Source organism: Rhinatrema bivittatum, chromosome 9 (genome assembly GCF_901001135.1).
Source record: "Rhinatrema bivittatum chromosome 9, aRhiBiv1.1, whole genome shotgun sequence".
In the NCBI taxonomy this organism is placed as follows: domain Eukaryota; kingdom Metazoa; phylum Chordata; class Amphibia; order Gymnophiona; family Rhinatrematidae; genus Rhinatrema; species Rhinatrema bivittatum.
The window spans coordinates 198909912-198931765 of record NC_042623.1 but is presented as its reverse complement, the minus strand read 5'-3'; the positions used below and the strand labels follow the sequence as shown (position 1 = coordinate 198931765).

Here is a 21854-nt window from a genome sequence, read left to right as displayed (position 1 = left end):
AGCCTAAGGGCCAAGTGCTTTGCCCTGGCGCTGTCCCCCTTCCCCGTCGTCGGAATTGCAGTCAGTAAAATAAATAGTCTTAAAAGGGGAAGGAGGCAAACAGGAAGTGGGCACTGGGAAAGCAGGCTTGGTGCCCATTGGAACTAAGGTGCCACAGGGGCTCCTCGCTCTGGACCTGCGGCAACAAAGCTTCAGGCGCAGGCCCTCCTACTCCGAGGGGGGGCGTCGCTCTACAGCAAGCTCATAAAAGCAACCATTGCCATCCCATCGGCAAGCTGGTGTTTTGGCGGCATGTTAAGAGGCAGGAGATGCCCTGCCTGCGGGACCAAGAGGCTGCCGACCTTGGCAGGTTCCCTCTGCAATGCACATCTGCCTGTGCGTGATCTCGGCCCCCCTCCTAGTGGAACAATCGGGTGGTGCGCCCTCTGTAAGCAAGGAAGAAGGGGGGACAGGACGAGATGGCAACGCTCCAGCTAAGCAGTATCCCCAGGGTCCGGGAGGGCTCAGGCTCTCCCTTGCATACCCCCAGAATATGCCAGCAAGGGGAACTGAAAGGTGCGGATCATCCTGCCGGGGGTCCCAGTGGTGCTTTTTCAGCAGTCTTTGTGCTGCTAATGTACCAAACTATGCAGAACAACCATGCCACCCACCCTGGCCCTTTGAGACCCATAGGACAGGCACCACCCCATGAAAGGCTCAGGCCCTCCACGAGCCCGGGGCATTCCTCAAGGACTCCAGAGTCCAGGGGAAGTTCTACCGGCCTGGACTTTTTTTCCTCAGAGGATGAGGCAGATGGAGCGGTGGTGTGCCTTTTTCACAGAGAGAAGCTGCCATTGCTGATTTCTAGTTCCCTGGTGGTCCTCAAGATTGCAGATCCCAGGAGGGAGGACCCCAGAAGGGGGGACCCTATTCTCCTGGGAGGAGAAGCCCCAGAAATCCTTTCCCTTTCACCTGGCCCTAAAGGATATGATTATGGCGTCATGGGAAACCCCCCAGGGCCCTCTCAGGGGGACAAAAATCCTTGGCAACGTCTGTCCCTTACCCCAGGATATGAGGGATTCTCTCCTCAAATTCCCCAAGGTCGATGCCTTGGTATCAGCGGTCACTCAGAGGATTATTGTCCCTGTGGAAGTAAGTTCGGCCCTGTGAGCCCAACAGGATAGGAAGATCGAAAACTTATTGAAGCAGTTGTTTGCCACCAATACATGGGCCCTACAGGCCCCCGTTTGTGGAAGTTATGTTGCTCAGGATGTGGTCTTCTGGGTCCAGCAGTGGCTGGAATTGGAAGACTCAGCCAGAATTGAATCAAGGGTAGCCTTCTTGGCAGATACCCTTTATGACCTCCTCAGGATGGCCTTTCAGACCTTGGCCTTGGAAGCGGCCTTAAGGAGGCTGCTCTGGCTCAGGAACTTGGCCGCAGACGAGTTCTCAAAGACCCGCCTGGGTAACCTCCCTTTAAAAGGGGCCTGCTTTTCAGGGAGGAGCTAGATAAACTAGTAAATGGCCTGGGGAATCAAAGCCCCAGAAGCTTCCTGAGGACAGACCAAGGCACAGTACTAGGCATCAGAAGTGCCAGAGTCTGAGACTATTGTAGGAGCAAGTTTAGCAGCCCCTCCAATCAGAGGACAAGGAGACCTAGGAATCGGCACTTTCAAGGAGCCAGGTGCTGCAGTCCGACTCCGCAGCAGGAGCAGGCCCTTGTCGACCTTCAAAATGATATTCGGGGAGGGGGGGGGGGGTGTCCTCCTGAGATTCATGTCAGTACCGCAGATATTTGTGGACTCTCCCTGCTCATCACCAGACAAGTGGTAGCAATAGAATAGAATAGAAGCTACCTTAGCCAAGTTACATACGCTATGAGCAGTTTGCCCTGTCCCATCAGGGGAACAGGGCACCAGAACCTACTCTATTTCATGGTGCCCAAGAAAGATGGTTCCTTCCAGCCTGAAGTAGACCTCAAGGAGGTCAACAAATGCTTCGGGGTCCTGCATTTTAGTTTTAGCGGCGGTGAAGAAAGGGGAGTTTCTCTGTCCCTGGACTTAGCCGAGGAATACTTCCACATAGCAATAATGGAATCTCACCAAAATCTCTTTCGCTTCTTGTATTGGGCAAACGCTTCCAGTTTCGAGCCCTTCCCTTTGGCATCACAACCGTACTGAAGACCTTTACCAAGGTTATAGTGGTGGTAGCAGCCAGGCTGCGCAAGCAGGATATTTGAATCCATCTCTACCTGGACGACTGGCTCATTCAGGCCAAATCCGCCCAGGAAAGCACCCTAGCTGCTTCCTCGGTAGTCCACTTGCTGGAGCAGCTAGGCTGGCTGGTGAATTATATGAAAAGCACCCTAGAGCCCTCTCAATCCCTGGAATTTCTGGGAGCACTATTCAACATGGAAGTCGGGTGGGTGTTTCTCACTCGCAAGAGGTGGGAAAATGAATTTCCCACAAAAGAAGCTTCCAAACCCAGCTCGTGCATATACATATACCTGTTAGGCCTCATGGCAGCAGCTATAGATCTGGGCCTTGGCACACACGTGCCCCCGACAAGGCTCTCTGCTCTTCAGGTGGCCACCGTCTTCAATGGACTTCGAACAGGAGATACCTCTGCTACATCTGGTAAGGAACAGTTTTGACTGATGGATACACCTACTCAACCTCTTAAGGGGGGTAAACCTAGCCATGCCAGAATGGATCATACTGACCACAGACACCAGCACCTTAGGCTGGGGAGCTCACTGACAGGGTTGGACAACCCAAGGGCAGTGGGATAAGCAGGAAACTTCCTGGCACATAAACAGATTCAAATTGTGGGCTATCAGCCTGGCACTCAGAGCCTTTTTCTTGTTGTTAAAGGCAAGCGGGTCAAATTATTCTCAGAAAAAGCCATGGTGGTAGCATATGTAAACCGCCACGGGGGCACCCACAGTCAGGCGCTAGCTCACGAGACTGTGGCAATTTGTGCCTGGGCAGAGCAGAGGCTGGAGATCCTGACAGCAGTTCACATTGCAGGCTCCTGTAACAGGGAGAATGGGAGTTGAGCCAAGAAGCTTTCCTCAGGATGGGGAGCAGCCAACGATGGACCTGATGGCATCTTGACTCAACACGACGACAAGAAAATTCTTCAGCCTAAGAAGTGAGCAAGGCTCCAGCGGGATAGATGCCCTGCTGCTTCCCTGGCCAAGCAGAGACCCATTGACTTCAGTGCCAGGAAAAATATTGGAAACTATTCTAAAGATCAAAATCATAGAGCATATAGAAAGACATGGTTTAATGGAACACAATCAACATGGATTTACCCAAGGGAAGTCTTGCCTCACAAATCTGCTTAATTTTTTGAAGGGCTTAATAATCATGTGGATAAAGGTGAACCAGTAGATGTAGTGTATTTGGATTTTCAGAAGGCGTTTGACAAAGTCCCTCATGAGAGGCTTCTAAGAAAACTAAAAAGTCATGGGATAGGAGGTGACATCCTTTTGTGGATTACAAACTGGTTAAAAGACAGGAAACAGAGAGTAGGATTAAATGGTCAATTTTCTCAGTGGAAAAGGGTAAACAATGGCATGCCTCAGGGATCTCTACTTGGACCTGTGCTTTTCAATATATTTATAAATGATCTGGAAAGGAATACGACGAGTAAGGTTATCAAATTTGCGGATGATACAAAATTATTCAGAGTAGTTAAATCACAAGAGGATTGTGATACATTGCAGGAGGACCTTGCAAGACTGTAAGATTGGGCATGCAAATGGCAGATGAAATTTAATGTGGACAAGTGCAAGGTGTTGCATATAGGAAAAAATAACACTTGCTGTAGTTACACGATGTTAGGTTCCATATTAGGAGCTACCACCCAGGAAAAAGATCTAGGCATCATAGTGGATAATACTTTGAAATCAGTGTGCTACAGCAGTCAAAAAAGCAAACAGAATGTTAGGAATTATTAGGAAGGGAATGGTTAATAAAACGGAAAATGTCATAATGCCTCTGTATCGCTCCATGCTCAGAATACTGTGTACAATTTTGGTCGCTGCATCTCAAAAAAGATATAGTTGCGATGGAGAAAGTATAGAGAAGGGCAACCAAAATGATAAAGGGAATGGAACTGCTCCCCTATGAGGAAAGGCTGAAGAAGTTGGGGCTGTTCAGCTTGGAGAAGAGACGGCTGAGGGGTGATATGATGGCGGTCTTTAAGATCATGAGAGGTCTTGAACGAGTTAATGTGAATCGGTTATTTACACTTTCAGATAATAGAAGGACCAGGGGGCATTCCATGAAATTAGCAAGTAGCACATTTAAGACTAATCGGAGAAAATTCTTTTTCACTGAATGCACAATTAAGCTCTGGAATTTGTTGCCAGAGGACGTGGTTAGTGTAGCTGGGTTCAAAAAAGGTTTGGATAAGTTCTTGCAGGAGAAGTCCATTAACTGCTATTAATCAAGTTTACTTAGCTAATAACCACTGCTATTAATTGCATCAGTAGCATGGGATCTTCTTGGTGTTTGGGTACTTGCCAAATTCTTGTGACCTGGTTTGGCCTCTGTTGGAAACAGGATGCTGTGCTTGATGGACCCATGGTCTGACCCAGCATGGCAATTTCTTATGTTCTTATGTTCTTGTGTACGTGTTTCCCCCATGACCGTTGATAATTAGAACACTGGAGAAAATAAAAACCAAGCGTCTTTAGTCATCCTGGTAACTCCAGATTGACCAAGGAGAGCATGGTACGCGGACCTCCGGAGGTTACTGGTAGGTCCACCCCTGCGCCTTCCACAGGGGAATGGCCTTTTTTGGCAAAGCCCCATACTCCTGGAAGATCCGGCTCCATTCAGTCTTATGGCATGGCCCTTGAAAGGACATGCCTTGGCAGGAAGGGGTATTCCTCCTCAGTCATTTCTACCATGTTGAAAGCCAGGAAGTGGACAACTTTGCTAGCCTATATCCAAATATGGCACATATTTGAGGTGTTCTGCCGCAACAACGGGTCGTCCTTGTGGAAAACCAGGGTGGAACACATCTTGGAGTTCATCTAGCTGGACGGGTCTATCTCTCAGCTCCTTGAAAGTACAGCTTGCAGCCATCTCAACTTTCAAGGGCCTAGTCAAGGGGCACCATGTTCAACACACCCAAGGGGTAAAGCATCTTAAACCACCCTTCCACCCCCCTGGTCCCACCTTGGGCCCTTAACCTGGTACTTAAGGCCCTGACAGGCCCTCCCTTCGAGCCTTTGAGGCAGGCATCGCTTCAGGACATTTCGGTTAAAGCGGTGTTCTTGGTGGCTATCTGTTTGGCTAGGCAGATCTACGAGATTCAGGCCCTTTCCTGCAGAGATCCATTCTTGGTCTTTGCCAAAAAGTCGGTGATGCTCTGCCCTGTCCCCTCCTTCTTGCCTAAGGTTCTCTCATCCTTTCATCTTAACCAGATTGTCAACCTGCCGGCCTTTAAGAAGGCTAATTCAAACAAGGGGGAGATGGAGTTGCATTCGCTGGATGTCAGGCGGATATTGCTGCGGTACCTCAAAATCACAAACCCGTTGAGGAAAACAGACAGCCTGTTCATCTTACTCGGTGGCCCACGCAAAGGGGAGGCAGCCTCTAAAGCAACTCTGGCCAGATGGATTAAGGAGACAATTGGCATGGCCTATACTCTGCAAGGCAGAAGGGTGCCACTAGGCCTTTGGGTACACTCCACTAGGGCCCAGGCAACATCATGGGCAGAGGTGTCGAGATTGCCACCGGAGGAGACTTGCAGGGTGGCCATGTGGACATCCCTGTACTCCTTCACTACGCACTATAGAGTGAATGTTTGGACTAGCTCAGAGGCCTCCTTCCGGGGTGAGGTACCGCACTCATGGCCTTCCGCCCTGGAGATTGATAGCTTTTGTATATCCCTATGGTGAGGACTGGTCTACCAGGGGGATAAAGAATGCAAAATTATTCTTATCTGATAATTTGCTTTCCTTGAAACCTGCTAGACCAGTCCGATTCCCGCCCGGTGCAAGCGAAGAACAAGAGGGTAAAGGGAATGCAAGAAAGCTTTCAGAGGAAGAAAAAGGTATTTCTTCTCCTGCAATGTTCCTGTCTCATCTCTCTGCCCCACCCTGGGGTTGAGCAGAAACTTAGCCTCTACCAGCAGCCATGGAAGAGGGTATCCTCCACCCTTTTTTTTTTTCCTGTTTGCCTAGTTTGGTTGGATTGCGGCTAGGTTTCCAGCCCCTATATATGAAGGGGCAAAGCACTTTACAAGAAAAAAAAAATTCTGTTTGTGTTACAGAGGCGGTCATGTAGTCTTTTTACGTTTCTCTTACACTGCTCGCCCTGCCTTTTTTGCATGGAGGAAGCCAAAACAGACACTGATTTATCCAAAAGTGATGGGCTGGAATTCCCCAGCCCCAAGGAGTTGGATGAGTCCTTCAGGGAGCAACCTTTTTTGGGGTTTTTGGGTTGGGTTTTTTTGCACTAAAATTCATGGGTTTCTTAGCATTTACCCCAAATAGGGCAGTCCTGCTAAAGAGACCAGCTTTGGCAGATGGCTGCTGGGGCCTGCCTCGGGCACGGCTCCCTTACAGGGGAAGTGACCTCACAGCAAACAGCTTGGAGGCGAGGTCTCTGTCTGCACCAGCTAGGGAGCAGGATACCCCCCCCCCATGGTGAGGACCGGTCTAGCAGGTGTCAAGGAAAGCAAATGATCAGGTGAGAAGAATCTTGCCTTTTTTGGCTGAGTCTATTTTGCCGCCTGCTAGTGCAAGCCATGCTCCCGATTAGGTGGAATTAGATGTTCACTTTTGAGATAAGCCCTGGGGGGGGGGGGGGGGGGGAGAGCTGCTTGTCTGCTGTTTCCTTTGGTTTTATTAGTTTTGTATTTTCCCCTAAAGCTTGAGACCTTGGATCTCCTCTGTCTCGAGCTGAATTTGTATATTTTCCTTTACTTCGTGTCTTAGCTTTATCTTTGCTATCAGCTTGAGGTTTTCTTTTTCAAGATTACCTCGAGGGCAGCTATTTGAAATTGCATAAATTAAAAAGGACGCCCCCTTTTTCGTTGTTGCTCAGTTCCCCAAGATGTTCCAGTTCCTCGTTTTGTTGCAGAGGGAGGAGACTGTCAGCAGGATGCCCGTGGTCGGAATATTCTGGTTCTATTTACGTGGACCGGCTTGAAGGAGCAGTGTTAAATTGCTGGGTCCTTTTCTTACTTCAGTCCCTGCCTCCCTTGCAGAGAGACGGGATGAACCTGTTCTACACCCGGGGCAGGGATTCAGAATTAGGCCCCTTACCCCTTTGAATTTCCAGCGCAGCTCTGCCTCTGGTACTGACAACCCTTCCCCCCTCCACTCCTTCCCCTACATCCCCCTCTCCCCCCTCCATCCACTATGTGCCCCGTATCCTCCTCTTCCTCTTTCCCTGCCTCCTTCCCTGTGCTCTCTACCACTCTACTCCATGCCTTGCACTCTGTGCTCTCTCTCTGTCTCCACCCCCACCACTTACCTTGGGTCCTCAGTCTTTTTTTTTCTTTCTCCAACTCTTTGCCCTGCATCCTCCTCTTTCTCTTCCCTCCACTCCTTGTGCAGCTGCATCCCTCCCCTCTCTCTCCCACCCAGCCCTTACCCAGCAACACTCCTCTCTACCCTCCATCCCTTATCTAATCGCTTCTCCCTTTCTCCCCGTCACCACCCCTGCCCAGTAGCCACTCTCTCCCAATCGCCTGCTCAGCAACAGAAGCCCCCGTACCCCCTCCCCCCACCTCTCCTCACCCAGCTAGCAGCAGCCTTCTCCATAACCCCCCTCACTGTCGGGATTCCCTAATTCTAATGCATCGTTAGTATCCTTTGAAGATATCTCTCTCCGAACCATGCGCTACTGAGCGACTGTTGGCTTTCCCCTTTGTTCTAGTTTAAAAGCTGCTCAATCTCCTTTTTAAAGGTTAGCCCCAGCAGCCTGGTTCCACCCTGGTTAAGGTGGAGCCCATCCCTTCGGAAGAGACTCCCCCCTTCCCCAAAAGGTTCCCTAGTTCTAACAAAACTGAATCCCTCTTCCTTGCACCATTGTCTCATTCACGCATTGAGACTCCGGAGCTCTGCCTGCCTCTGGTGACCTGCGCATGGAACAGGGAGCATTTCAGAGAATGCTACCCTGGAGGTTCTGGATTTCAGCTTTCTACCTAAGAGCCTAAATTTGACCTCCAGAACCTCCCTCCCCACATTTTCCTATGTTGTTAGTGCCCATATGTACCACCATAGCAGACTCCTCCCCAGCACTGTCTAAAATCCTATCTAGGTGATGCGTGAGGTCTGCCACCTTCGCACCAGGTAGGCATGTTACCAGGCGATCCTCATGCCCACCAGCCACCCAGCTGTCTACATCCCTAATAATCGAATCACCAACTATGACGGCCGACCTAACCCTTCCCTCCTGGGCAATAGGTCTTGGGGAGATATCCTCGGTGCGAAAGGACAATGCACCACCTGGAGAGCAGGTCATTGCTACAGGATCCTTTCCTGCTGCACCCAGTTGATGCTCTCCAATCATGAGACCTTCCTTCTCGAAGGCAGCACCAGGGCTGCCAGTCTGAAGTTGGGACTTGACTCCTATGTCCCTGAAGGTCTCATCTATATACCTCTCTGTCTGCCTCAGCTCCTCCAGGTCTGCCACTCTAGCCTCCAGAGTTCAGACTCATTCTCTGAGAGCCAGGAGCTCTTTGAATCGCATACACATGTACAACTTCTCACCGGTGGGTAAAAAAATCATACATGTGACACTCGATGCAAAAGTCTGGGAAGCCACCCTCTTGCTGCTGGACTCCTGCCTTCATCTCAAATACAAACAGTCCAACTTCAGTTAGTCAGCCAGAGTGACTCACTGCTCTCTTGATTAACAAATGTTGGTACCTAATCAAACCAAATCACACTACCTCAACAACTTTCCAAGGTGAGTAACCGAGCTGAACTTTTCAAACTTTTTACTTAGGTATACACTGCTCCTAGCTTATTTCTAGCTTCTGGCTACTTTTTACTTTTTACTTTTTTTTTTGTTTTGTTTTTAATATACAAACACTAACTTCTGCTTCCTAGCTGCCTTACAGATTATTAAAAATAAACACACTAACTACTGCTTACAAGCTGCCTTACTGACTATTTAAAAATACAGTCTAACTTCTGTTTATTCGCTGCCTTACTGACTATTAAAAGCACAAACACACTAAATAATATTCCCAAATAGTTAACTTCGCCCCAATACTTTTAAAAAAGAAAATGTCCCAAGCAAAAACTTACTGAGTCCTTTCAGCCACCAGCAAGGTGTATGTTATATTTCAGAAATTATGTCAGTATCTGATGAAAGTATTATCTGTGGTTTTGGAGACAGACTGCAAAAAAAAATCCCCCAAATACCTACATTTATCAATTAAAATGAAATTCATACTATGTTGGTTGAAAAGAATCTCTGAAATGGCTGGGCTGAACTATAATTTTTTTCCCCTTATCACTCGCCATAGGAAAAACATGCAAATTATATTTTCACTTCAGTAACAGTGACATAAAATCCTCCATAATGATGCAGTTTGTGAAGTAACACAAAACACCGCAAAAAAAAAGGTCAGTCAGAGCCTATCTCTCTACTCTGCCATACCAAAACAGCACTAAGTCCCAGAACTCAAACAGCAACCACCATCTATGAAAAGGCAACACTGAGGAGTCACCTAGAGGTTAGAGCAGCAGGCTGAGTATCAAGGAAGCCAGGATTCAAATCCTGCTGATGCTGCTTGTCATCTTGGGGGAAAGTCATTTCACCCTCCATTACCTCAGGTATAAATTTAGGAGCTTGCTTACTAACAGTTTTTTCCCTATTTGTATTAATAGGAAAAATGCTTGGTGAATAGTGTCCTTAGATTGTGAGCTTCTGTGGGCGGGGAGATACCTGCTGTACCTGAATGGAACTCACCTTGAGCTACCCATGAAAAGGCGTGATCAAATTTTGTATTTATTTTTTTTAAGTTTACAGTTTTCAAATAAAATTTCAAGAAGCAAATACAGATATGAAAACAAACCTGGCAAATGCAGAGAATATCCCAAAGAATGCAAGCAGTGTTTTAAAAGAAGAACGAAGTTATCCACAATTGCCTGTATACAGACCACCGTAGAGGGAGCTAAATTAAAAAATAAATACATTTCCACCAGCCCTCTCTAGATCAGTTTCTAGTGGGAAAACAGAAGGAGCTGGATTGCTACAGAACCTCCAGACTAAGCAGAATGCTTCATCTCCATCACGCACCCAGAACCCAAACCCTCACCAAATACAGAATAAGGGATCAAAAATTAGAAATATACAAATGGAATTCCTTCTCTGTTCTGCCATCTGCTCCAGCTTTAACCCTTCCTCTCCCCATTCCTGTTCCCCCCGCAGATGGAGCGGAGGGGGGGGGGGGGAAACAAAAGAGGAGGGGCTGGATTAGGGAGTACAGTGGAGGTTACAGCATCGGGGGCTTCAGACCAGGGTTCAAATCCTACTTGCCACTCCTTGTGACCTCGAGCAAGTCACTTCACCCTCCATTGTCTCAGGTACAAAAACATCAGATTGTGAGCCCTCTGGGGACAGGGAATTACCTACAGTACCTGCATGTGATCTGCTTTGAAGCACTTGAAAAAGCGGAATATAAATCAATCAAATAAATAGGGATGCTGCCTGGGAGGCTGAGGAGCCGAGGGCTGTTCTGGCTGCCTGAGATTCAGGGCATTGGCTTATAGTCATTGGAGCAGAGCCTTCTGTGCTCTGCCCTTGGGCCTGACACTCCCTTGTATAAAGTGCTTGGCTAGCCACTGGGGGCTGCTCATCAGCCTCGCTGTGCATCCTTGTTGTCTTTGATTCTCAGGTGGTTTCGGGCATCATTTTGATGAAAGTTCAACAAATTGACAGATGTTATAGCAGAATACCAACGGCACAGCTTTAGCTTGCGGCGTTAGAAGAATGTAAAAACAGGAGAAGCTGCACCGGCTCGGTGATTTTTATCTTTTTGGAAGATGCTTGTCCTCTCTCTCTAAGCAAAACAAAAATAAAACTTGGTGAAGAATTAGATCACCCACGCTTGGCAGTGTAGTTTAATGGAACCGTTTGTATAAAAATGAGCAAGCCTATAATTTTGTAAATCCCTATGCACTTCAAAGAAAAGACGTAAGGTTATTTTAGCTTTTAAAATTAGCTTTAACATGGATTGTGCTCTGGTGGTTTGACAGAGATGAGATTGTAGTGTGGGCAGCGTGATGAGATGCTCACACAGGAAAGATGATCTGGATACCGTGTTTAGCAAAAAAAACAAAAACAAAAAACCCACAGCTTTTATTGTTTTGCTTCAGAAATCGGAAAGAGCTTGCTGCATGGTTCTTGCATCTCTGTCAGCAGAAGCTTCGGTTTTATATTGGGTAGCAACGAGCGCTGCCAGCTCCTGACCATATTTTTCTAGTGTGTGTTTGTGTGTGTGTGTGTGTTTGATTGTTTGTGTGTGTGTGTGTGTGTGTGTGTTGGTTTTTCTTGGGCCTGGCGATGTCCATGTGTTCCTTTTGGATTATCGAGCGCTGTTGGAGCCGAGGCAGGGATCTGATGCCATGAACCTCCATTTTTAGAAGTACCTGAGGATTTTTAACGTTTGTTGTGTCGCCTCCCACTTGCTTCATCCAGTCATCGTGGCAACAGAGTCCTCGACCTTCCGGGAACCCCCTGCGATTGTGTGAGAGGCACGAAATCCGGATACTAAGTATTGCCACTGTGCAATGACCAGGGCTGCCTCCGTCCAAGGACTGACCTCATGGAGGTAGAAGCCCTGAACCCGGGGTCCTGTACATGGCGGTCCACGGCACGGTCACTGAGCCAGTGGTCCAGCCTCTGTTGACACATTTTGCCATCACTTTTTTATTTTTTTTCTTTCTTTCAAGTTAATGTTTGTTAAGTTTTCCAGCTAAAGGCACAGAAACATGAACAATAAGAAGAAAGATCAAGAAACTCAACCCCTTCCGCACACCCAAAATCATGTCGTCATATTGTCCCACGGATGTTCCTTCTCCCATTCGGGAGAGGACAAAGGAGGAAATAGTATTCCTTTGTAGAGCCGTCTATTTTCCCGTCTGGTAGACACTCCATAGTCTGTGGTGCGATGACAAACAAGGAGGGTCCTTCCGTTTCCAATTTGCTACTGTTTCACATTTTGCCACCAAAAAGGGCTTGGTTAGTGAACATGTGAGTAGGCCTTGGCACCTCATTGACTGGAGCATGGAGTGGAAACGCTGTTGGCGCACTTTCCAAATGAACCTTCGTTCTGTCCCAGAAAAGGATTACATACTCTACTAGATTTATTTATTTATTTATAATTTTTTTTTTCTGTACCGACGTTCCTGTATAAAATACATATCACACCGGTTTACAATGAAACTGTAAATTCGCTCGGGGGCGATACAAGGAACATGGGAAGTAACTGGCGAGGGGAACTATAACAACTTCACAAAAACATCAGAATAGAGAACAATCCTTAACTATAGCATGAAGAAAAATACATTTGAGTGCAATATGAAAAAGCCCAACCTTAACTGAAAACATACATGACAATGCCCATCCTTAAGTCACAAACTTAAGTAAAATTGTAAGATAAAGATTGGCAGCGGCCTGTATACAGCTAGGTGTAAGCTTAAACGATAATGCAAGATTATTTTTTTTTATTTAAAGTAGGTCACGGACTGGGAGATGTGAACCTGCTGGTGGGGGAGTGATTGTAGGCAGGAAATAGTGAAGAATGGACATGTCAGTTGCGAATGTGCGTATGTTAAGTTTCAGGAAAAACTTGGCTGAATAGCCATGTTTTGAGTTTTTTTTTGGGTTTTTTTTTAATGCCGATGGGCAAGGTTCATGTCGGAGGTCCGGTGGGAGCATATTCCATAGCGAAGGGGCCTGCTGTCGATAAGGCGTGCTTCCCTAAGGATGTTTTAACTTGGGGGGCATACAATGTGTCTTTGTAGGCTCTTCTGATAGGTCTGGATGAAGTATGCGGACGTAGTTGGATGGTTAAATTGAGAAGGGGTGAGGTTGTGCATAGCTTTGTGAATAATCGTGAGGAGTTTAAAGAGAATCCTGGATTTAATCGGTAGCCAGTGGAGGTTCTGCAGGATGGGGGAGTGATGTGTTCTCTCTTTTTTTTTGGTGTTGGTGAGAATCCTGGCGGCAGAATTCTGAACCATCTGTAGAGGTTTGATGGCTTTAGCAGGGAGTCCGAGAAGAAGGGAGTTGCAATAGTCGATTTTCGACAAGATGATGGAGTGCAGCACCATTCGGAAGTCACGGAGGTGAAGGAGTGGTTTCAGATTTCTAAGGACTTACAGTTTGTAAAAGCATTCCTTTGTGGTGGTGTTCACAAATTTTTTTAGGTTAAGCTGGTTATCCAGGAGAACGCCTAGGTCTCTCACGAAAGGTGAGTGATTTAAATTTAATTTGGCTGCTTGGGAAGCTATTGGTGAGTTGAGATGAATGTAGATATGTACATATGACCCTTAGTCTCCCCCTCCCCACAAACCTTCCAGCTACTTACCTGAGGTGGTAGGATATGTACGTTTCAACCTAGAGGAAGTACAATATCAACTCTAATAACCTTTGAAAGAATTTACGGCTAAATGAGTGGATGTAGATGTTTTAGCGATCTGCCATTGGATATCTTCCCACACCGCTTTGTGCACAGCTGGTCTTATTGTGCTGAGATTCACCCGATCCTGGAAACACAGGTCTGTGGATTGTGATGTGTTTACTGACATGAAATTATTTTCATGGAGATGTTGTTTTTTTTTGTTTTGCTTTTCCTCACATATAGCAACACTGATAGGTGGGAGGGGTAAGAAATGCACTCTCCTGCCACTTCCCACTGCACCCCCCCCCCCTCCCAAAAAAAAAGTTATTGTGGGGAGGCCAGGGGGACAGGAGTGTATTTTATTCCTGGGTGAGTAAGTCCTGCAGGAATCTTTGGATCCCTGGTAGTTAAATTCTTTAAGCATCCCTCCCCTTGCACTTCTAGACCGGTGCTAAAACAGGGCATGGGATGCCATCTTGTTTGCCCAGTGTTGTAAAGTTATTTGTGGATGTGGGATTCTGTGACAGTGCAGCTGATAGTTTTGCAATTAATTCAGCACCTGTTAAAGGCAACAAATTTGGTTGCACTGGAAACCAGAGGCCTCCCTATATCCCCAAGACAGGAACAGCGTGGGCGGTAGGCGGTAAAGGTTCTCCATTTTGCCCAGCTTCTGTGCTGCAACCCTAACATGAAGCCACCATTTCTAAGAGATGGCCTAATTCACTCGCCATGCTTCCAGTCTTTGGCCTCTCTCCTTTTTCAATTACCAGCGTTGTTGATAGTCTGTGCCAAATTTCGAATGGTGGGTTTTAGTGATATGGACTCTAAGCTACTGAAAACTGGACCAGATGCGAATGCACCCCAGTGCAACAGTAACATTTAGAAAATGTTGCATACCCTAAAGGTCAAAGTATTTTACAAACAAGCCACATTGTTAGAAATGCTACAATGTCTCGATATTTAGACTGTCGCAGATAAAGACCTTTAGGGTATGCAACATTTTATTAATGTTACTGTTGCGACATTGGTATTGGTGGAACAGAAACTTATTGCTATGATATATTGGTGGTTCTGGCTCCAGCCCTTATAGAGCTTGTTCAAGCATCCACCCCCATTAGAGATCCAATGCCTTGGAAACATCCTGTCCAATCCAGCACCAGTGCTGACAAAGTTCATCCGGACATACCGGTATCCAGGCCCGACAAGCCCGGCACTGGGGTGCCATCGCATTTGGCCCTCTGATGCTAGCACTTTGGCACTGTCGTATAAAGTCTCTGGTGCAGTGGCACCGTCAAGGCAGCCTGGGTGCAGCCTGCGCAAAGTCCGGCGCATGGCACTCCAAGGCAAAATTAATTCAGGGCAATAGAAGATTTGATTCCCAGAATCTGCAGGCATGCCTCTTCCTTTATAGCCTTTACATGTACTTTTTTCTTTAATCCCAGATCGGGGCAGAGATTAGATCTACAGTTGGAAATCACAGACCCTATGTTCCCTCAGACACCTGTGAGTGGCTGTAGAGGAACACCTTCCTGACTCCTTATGACAATGCATGCAACAGGAAGAAGACCCATTTTGAGTCCTTTACCTCTTTTTAATGTTTTTAATGATAAGGCAAGTACCCTTTAACATTTCCTGTTTCACTCCTAAGGGGAGTCCTTTTGTTATCCCAAGAGCCTCTACCATCAGTCCCGGCAGGGGCACCCAGCCTGGCCCCATCAGGGCAACCTTCCACTTCAGATGGAGGGGTTCCAGCCGCATTATGGAGGTGGAACCACAGGGAGTGGAAACTTCCTCTTTGGGGCATATCCTCTCTGAGATGTCGGAAACTTTCACCTCAGTCATCATCTTCATTGGGATCTTGGCCTAGTATCCTTTTTATCCTGTGATTTTAGAAGAGGGGTCTACAGGAAATCCCATCTGATCCCTTACCTGACCCTTGGGAGCACCTTTCTCTGGTAGAAGACCTCTTGTATTCCAATTTTCTTCACAAAATGGGCAAGATGTTTGGAGTCGATACTCATGAGAATGTGGACCCACAAGCAGAAGTCCCAATCCACGAGTGGAGGAGTAGCCTAGTGGTTAGAGCAGTGGGCTACAACCCAGGGAAACCAGGGTTCAATGTTTCTCCTTGTGACTTTGTGCAAGTCGCTTTACTCTCCGTTGCCTCAGGTACAAAATTAGATTGTAAGCCCTGTGAGGATTTATTTATTTATTTATTTAACAGTTTTATATACCGCAGTTCAGGTAACAAAGTTACTAATCACTTCGGTTCACATTTCAACAATTACAATGACAAAATAAAGAATAGTTTATAATGTCTTACATAGAACAGGGTGATTTAACTTGGATAAAAACTAATAATGAACATTATGGATGGGGAAATACCTATTAGTACCTGCATATAATCTGCTTTAATGTACACTTTGAGGTGCCAAAAAGCAGAATGTAAAAATCTAAATAAATTTAAAAAATGTTTTAAAAACTATTGAGGGACCAGGAAGCAGATATATGGGATAACCTGATTTCCTATTCACTTTGCTACTAGAACACTGGGTCAAGTTCACAGAGCAGGAGGCCCTAAGATTTGGTGTGTCTCCTTGAATCCATTATGTTTTTTTCCAAACTGCTTATGGTTAGAGACCCTAATCAACTCCTCAAGGTTCAGTACTTACATGACTGTGTGGAACTGTTGACTCCCCCCCCCCCCCCCCCCCACCTCACCCCCAGGAAGGGAGCAAGAAGGATACCATTTGGCTCTTCTGGATACAGAAGTGTCACAGCCATCTTATTTGGTCAGCGTAAAATGTCCTTTGACTCAACAGCTAGACCCTGAGCAACAGTCATGGCGCCTCGCAGGATGTTCTAGATCTAAGCCAGCAGTCTGTGAGAGAACATTACGGACAGGCTGTCAATTGTGCCCTCTATAGGAGACTACCTCTTTGGCAACAGATTAAGTGCCTGGGCCATGTCAGTTCCTCTCAAGCAGTCTTTTTAGACACGCCCCTTTCATCCTGTCCTGCATGACCAGTCCCGTTCCCCTATCATGAGGATGCAGTCGAGCAGAGGCGTGATGGCAGACCCAGCTTAAACTGGGCCTCCAGATTTTGGTAGGTTGTTCCCTCAAGACCTGTCCCTCCTGATAAGGGGAGGATTCCTTTTTCGTGCTCTAATACAGCAAGATTAACCAGAATCGCTGGGTTCCTAAAAGTTAAGAAATGTAGATACCGCTGGTGTTTTTTCCTGCACCCAGCTAACACTCAATATCCAGTCATTGATATAAATCAGTCTCGTGTTGACTATATGGACGTGCAGATGCTTCTCAGTCACCAGATTATAGAGCTGTTCTGGCCCAGGAGTGTGGCCAGGGGTTCTGCTACTGTTTGTTTTTTCCTATCCCCAAGACAGGGTGGCTTGGGGTATATCCTGGATTTACAAACATGGTACGGGAGCCTGATGCGGGAGACGTTCAGGTTGAACACCCTCCATACTGTCTTCCTTTTTGTTCAGCAAAGGAACTGGATGGCTGCCTGGCCTTGAGCAGAGCTTATATTTCCATCCTTGTCTATTCCTCATACTGAAGTTCTGCAAGTTTACAGTAAGCGAGTCCCACTGTCAATACCAATTGCTTCACCTCGGTTTCTCGGTGACCCCTAGTCTTCACAAAACATCTGGCAGTGGTGGTGGTGCACCTACATCACTAAGGGATCTGTGCATTCCCATGCCTAGATTCACAAACTTCATTGTAGCATGATTAGCTCTATTGATGGAAGGAGCATCCCTTCATTCCAAAAGTGTTATTCATCAGCGAGTTTGACTCTAAATTGATTATGATGTCCTCAAGTTCTGGCTTGAATGCATTCCAGTGGTCCTTGGCCACAGCAGTTCATGTCTATCACACATAGTAATAACCAGTCTGAAAGCACCCCTCAATGGATAGACACATTCACTGGTTCTGCAGGAGGAGCTCCCCTCTCAGATCATTGCCTACTAAATGTTCTTCATCACCAATGCATCTACCAAAGGAAGGGCTCGCACACCAGTTGTGCTTGGCTATGCAGGACATGATCTGCATCAGAATGTCTTCTTGCAATCAGTTGGACTCACAAGCCATTCAACATGTTCACGGGTTTTCCTCACCTGCTCGTAAAGTTAAGAATTCTAATCCATTCAGGCAATTATGTAGCAATATTCTGTATCAACCAATAAGAAGATATAGGATCCTGGGTGCTTTGCTAGGAGGCCCATAAGATCTGGGATTGATTATTCTGTCACAGAGTTTTGTTTCAAATAGTCTACCTTCCATGGGTATACACATTGGCAGATTGCCACTGTCATAGTTTTCTTCCTCAGGCCTAGAAACCTGCCTCAATCAATCGTAAATGGGCCATTTAACTTCTGACGACGGCTGTCCACATTCAGTCTCACATCATATGCTTTTCTTTCCATAGAATACAAATCTTTTAACCATTTCCACCGCCACCTTCTGCGGTCAGAACTGTACAGAAGGCAGACCATGCCCAAACCTCTTTGCTCTGGCATGGCTCGTCTATCTTGTCGAGTTATTAGTTCGCCCTCTGGTCCATTTGAGAACAGAATCATCACTTTGTCACAGGAGGAAGGTCATCTGCTCTCAATCTTGCGGCTTACTTGTTGAGCACCTTCTCTGGCACTTTGTAAACAAGTTGTCGATATTTTATTTGACTTGGAAACCACACACAAGATGGCCCTCATTTTGAATGGAGATGCTTCCTTTTGTGGAGTCAGTCGAGTTCTCTGACTCTTTATTCCTGCAGCTAGTCAGACCTGCTCCAGTCCCACCCCCACCCCCATCCTCCTTGGATCTCACTACCTCATTGGTGGAGATTCACTTTGCTGCTTATAACAGTGTTCATCTTCCAATGGAGGGTAAACCTATCTCTATTCATCCAGTTGCCTCCCAACTTGAGCACGGTTTTGAAACCACCAGTATCGTGGAATCTGGATGTTGGCATGACACATCTAATGAAACTTCTTTTCAAGCCATTGAACTCAGCATTCTTGAGGTTTCTTACATCAAAGATGCTGCTTCCTGTGGCTATCATTTTGACTTGACAAGTCAGCGAGCTCCAAGTTGTTTTAGTCTCTTACCCATCATATCTTCAATTCTTCCTCAACAGAGTGGTGCCCTGCACCCATCCGTAATATCTTCATAAAGTGGTCTTTGCTTTCCGTATCAATCAAGCAGTTGTTTACTTTCATTCTATCTCAGAGCTCTGGTGTAGAACTGATGGAAAGGCCATCCCCACATTGGACTGCGATTGGATCTTGGCTTATGGTTTTATGCATGACCACGTCCTCAAGCTTCTCAGCTATTGATGTCTTCTGATCTTCATAGGCTAGACTGGCAGTCGGTAAATTAAGTTCTGTTTTAACAGTCGTGTTCTCGAAATTTGCACTTTGTTCAGTCTGTCTTATATGGACACCTGGCACAATGCTATTCAGATGTATTAATCTGGGTTTTATTCAGCAGCAATTTAAATCACTGGATAACAAGTTTATTAATTGGGGTTTATCCCTAGGAGTATTAATAGGTTTCTTCAGATTTTGAAATAAAATCTAATTGTGGCTGGAGCTGCAGTTAAGCAGGCCCAGCTCAAATAGCACCCCAGTCGCACACTAAAGGTGCCCAATACCTCTAATGTAGTCCATGTAACCCTGCAGCCCAATAGCATATCTTTAAAATCCAGAAAACCCATTTATGTGGCAGTACATCTCTGTTTTTTTTTTCCTTTGCCAAACATATTTTCTCATCTCTAACAGTTTAAAAATTGCTAGGAATTTGTCGTTGGTCCTTGATGAAGACCTACAACAGTCTAGGTCGGGGGTTCTCAAACTGGGGGCTGCGGGATAGATTGTCTGTCTGGGAGGAGGTCGCGTGCAGGAGATTGGTTTTACATACTTTAAAGCTAAGCCTAACCTTTGGGGTTTTCTGCTGTTTGGAGGTGGGTGGGGGGGGGGGGGGAGAAGTGCTTAAAATATTACAGAGAAGGAAAAGGGGAACGCAACCTAAAACGTTAGAGAAACGTTGGTGTAAGTTGTAGGTTTGCATCGTCGTCGTATGACCTCGTAACCGATAAACAAATCCAGGTTTTAGATCCTGGTCAGTTGCACTGCAACAGCTTGGACCAAACGTACACTCCAGCACTGAAGCGTAGCAGTGAGCCAGACAAAAACGGAATCATCATTATCGAAGTATCCTCTCCGATTCGTTTCAAAAGTTGACAAAGCTTTGGAAAAGTATTCAATTAAAAAAAAAAAAAGAAATGAATGTGTAGCGCAGTTTAGAAAGCCAGGAGGAGCTGCTTATGTGCTGCAAAGGTTTTGCTATCCCTGTTTGTATGCGTTTCAGAAAGATGGCTTCCCTCTAACTTTGGGCATAGTGAGCCTCGTAAATGGTGCTTGTTTTTTTTTGCTTTTACTAGGAAAGTTAAAGAACTAAGGCCCGTCACTTTGCATTGCCACGTGTAGCTTTTGATTTTTTTTTGCCAGCTTCCGTTGGTTTGTCTCTGCCAGTGGAAGGCAGCTCCGCTCCTGGAGTGCCACAGACAGGTCTGGTTTTCAGGATACCTGTGGCAAATTCGATGAGAGAGGTTTGCATGCACTGCTTCCATTGTATGCGCATCTATCTCATGTACGTTCATCGTGGATAATCCTGAAGAATAGACTTGTTGGTGACCCTCGACCAGAGCTGCCTTCCCCCAGCCGACTATTTCACAAGACCACGAAAGCTACCAAAAAGAATTTCAGAATATTTGTCTTTTTAACATGAGAATGAGATCATGTAGCTTCTCCGGAGGTTTCTTGTGCGATTTCAGAATTGTAACATCTTATCCCGCTTGTGACGGGAGCACAGACTAGCGATGTCAGTGTGTAACTTAGCAAATCACTCAACCATGCATGGGATATCAGTTCTGTGTTTAGATTTAATGCTTAGTAATCAGTGACCACCGTGTAAGCAAAGAATAGTTCTGAACGTGACTCTCTAGATCTGAACGGAGAGAGTGGGGAGGCTGGAACATAGTAACAGGTGATAGCAGACAAGTAGATTTTTAATTGGAAGGGATGCCCAGCAATTGTTTGTGACTTCATTCCTCTCTTGATCTTGGCCCTCAATCACCAATTGGACACTGGTTTAAAAAATATATATATATTTCAAACACTTAGTTCGACGAAGCACATGAGAAAAGAGGAACACAGTTGGCAGACTGCATTGGCCAATTGGTCCACGCTCTTGCTTTTTGTAATTGTGTAAGTGGAATCATCTTAAACACATCATGCGGAGGTGGTCCTGGCAGATTTTATATTTGCAGCCCCATTGCTTTAATGCATGCCTTTGTGATTACCTGTATATTTAAGATAATTTAAATAAATCCATGGGTTCATTTGATGGTAGAAAAAGGTAAGAGAGCTCCTCTGAAGATTTCAGATCTTCTTTTTATTTTTAGGCTCAGCACAAAGTGAAGCAGAAGGTCACTGGGTATGAGTGAGAGTCTGTTTTTGTGCAGTATATGTTAGCTTTGAACACAGATTAGAATGGCTTTATATTTTAATAAGATATTTACTTTTTTTTTTTTGCAGGTAATGTTGCGGTGATCACATTCTCTAATTTCCAACAGCTCATCAACCAAGATTGTACCCAAATCCTCGGGACCAATAAATGTGAATGTTGAACCCCAAATGGTAAGTGTGGATCCCTGGCATGTGATCTGGGGTTTGGTCTCAAAATTCCAAGAGTGAATTGAAACCGGGCTCCATTGCTAAATCTCAAGCCGACATGGCATGGCTCTCCTCGTCAAGCATAAGAGCCGAGGTTCCCCAATCCCGGTACAATTAATCGCAGATTTCCCTCCCTCCAGACAACACATTTTCTGTGAGGCGGCATGACTGTCTGTGCATGGTTGTTAATGGCTCGAAAGTCAAGGAGGTGGGGACTGTAAATCCTTGCAGGCGATAATTTAATCCATGTTTAATTCACGTTTATGGCACACACAGACGTTCCGAGTGCATTCTTCCTGCTTCCTGTACTCCCCAGTCTGTCTTGTGCATGGACAGACTGGCATATGCATGTAAGGATGGACAGACAGATGGAGTGAATCTCCCGTAATCTATTAATTTTCCTTCATAAAGAAAGATTGAAAATGTATAACATTTAAGGACCAAAGTTTTTAGCAAGGTATGGAGAGAGGACTTGGTTAGACAGAGTGTTTGCATGGAAGGCTGTCATTTTT

At 46.0% G+C, this 21854-nt stretch overlaps 1 protein-coding gene across 3 annotated transcripts in view; it reads left to right on the top strand.

Annotated features, from left to right (window-relative positions):
- The window catches only part of TFDP2 (transcription factor Dp-2), a 145630-nt gene that overhangs the window by 35003 nt on the left and 88773 nt on the right, over positions 1-21854 (top strand). For all 3 annotated transcript variants that reach the window (XM_029616366.1, XM_029616365.1, XM_029616364.1), the window contains exon 2: positions 21205-21306. In XM_029616366.1, coding sequence (XP_029472226.1) covers positions 21304-21306 — 3 coding nt within the window. In that variant the 5' untranslated portion in view covers positions 21205-21303. The remainder of the gene's footprint in view (positions 1-21204; positions 21307-21854) is intronic.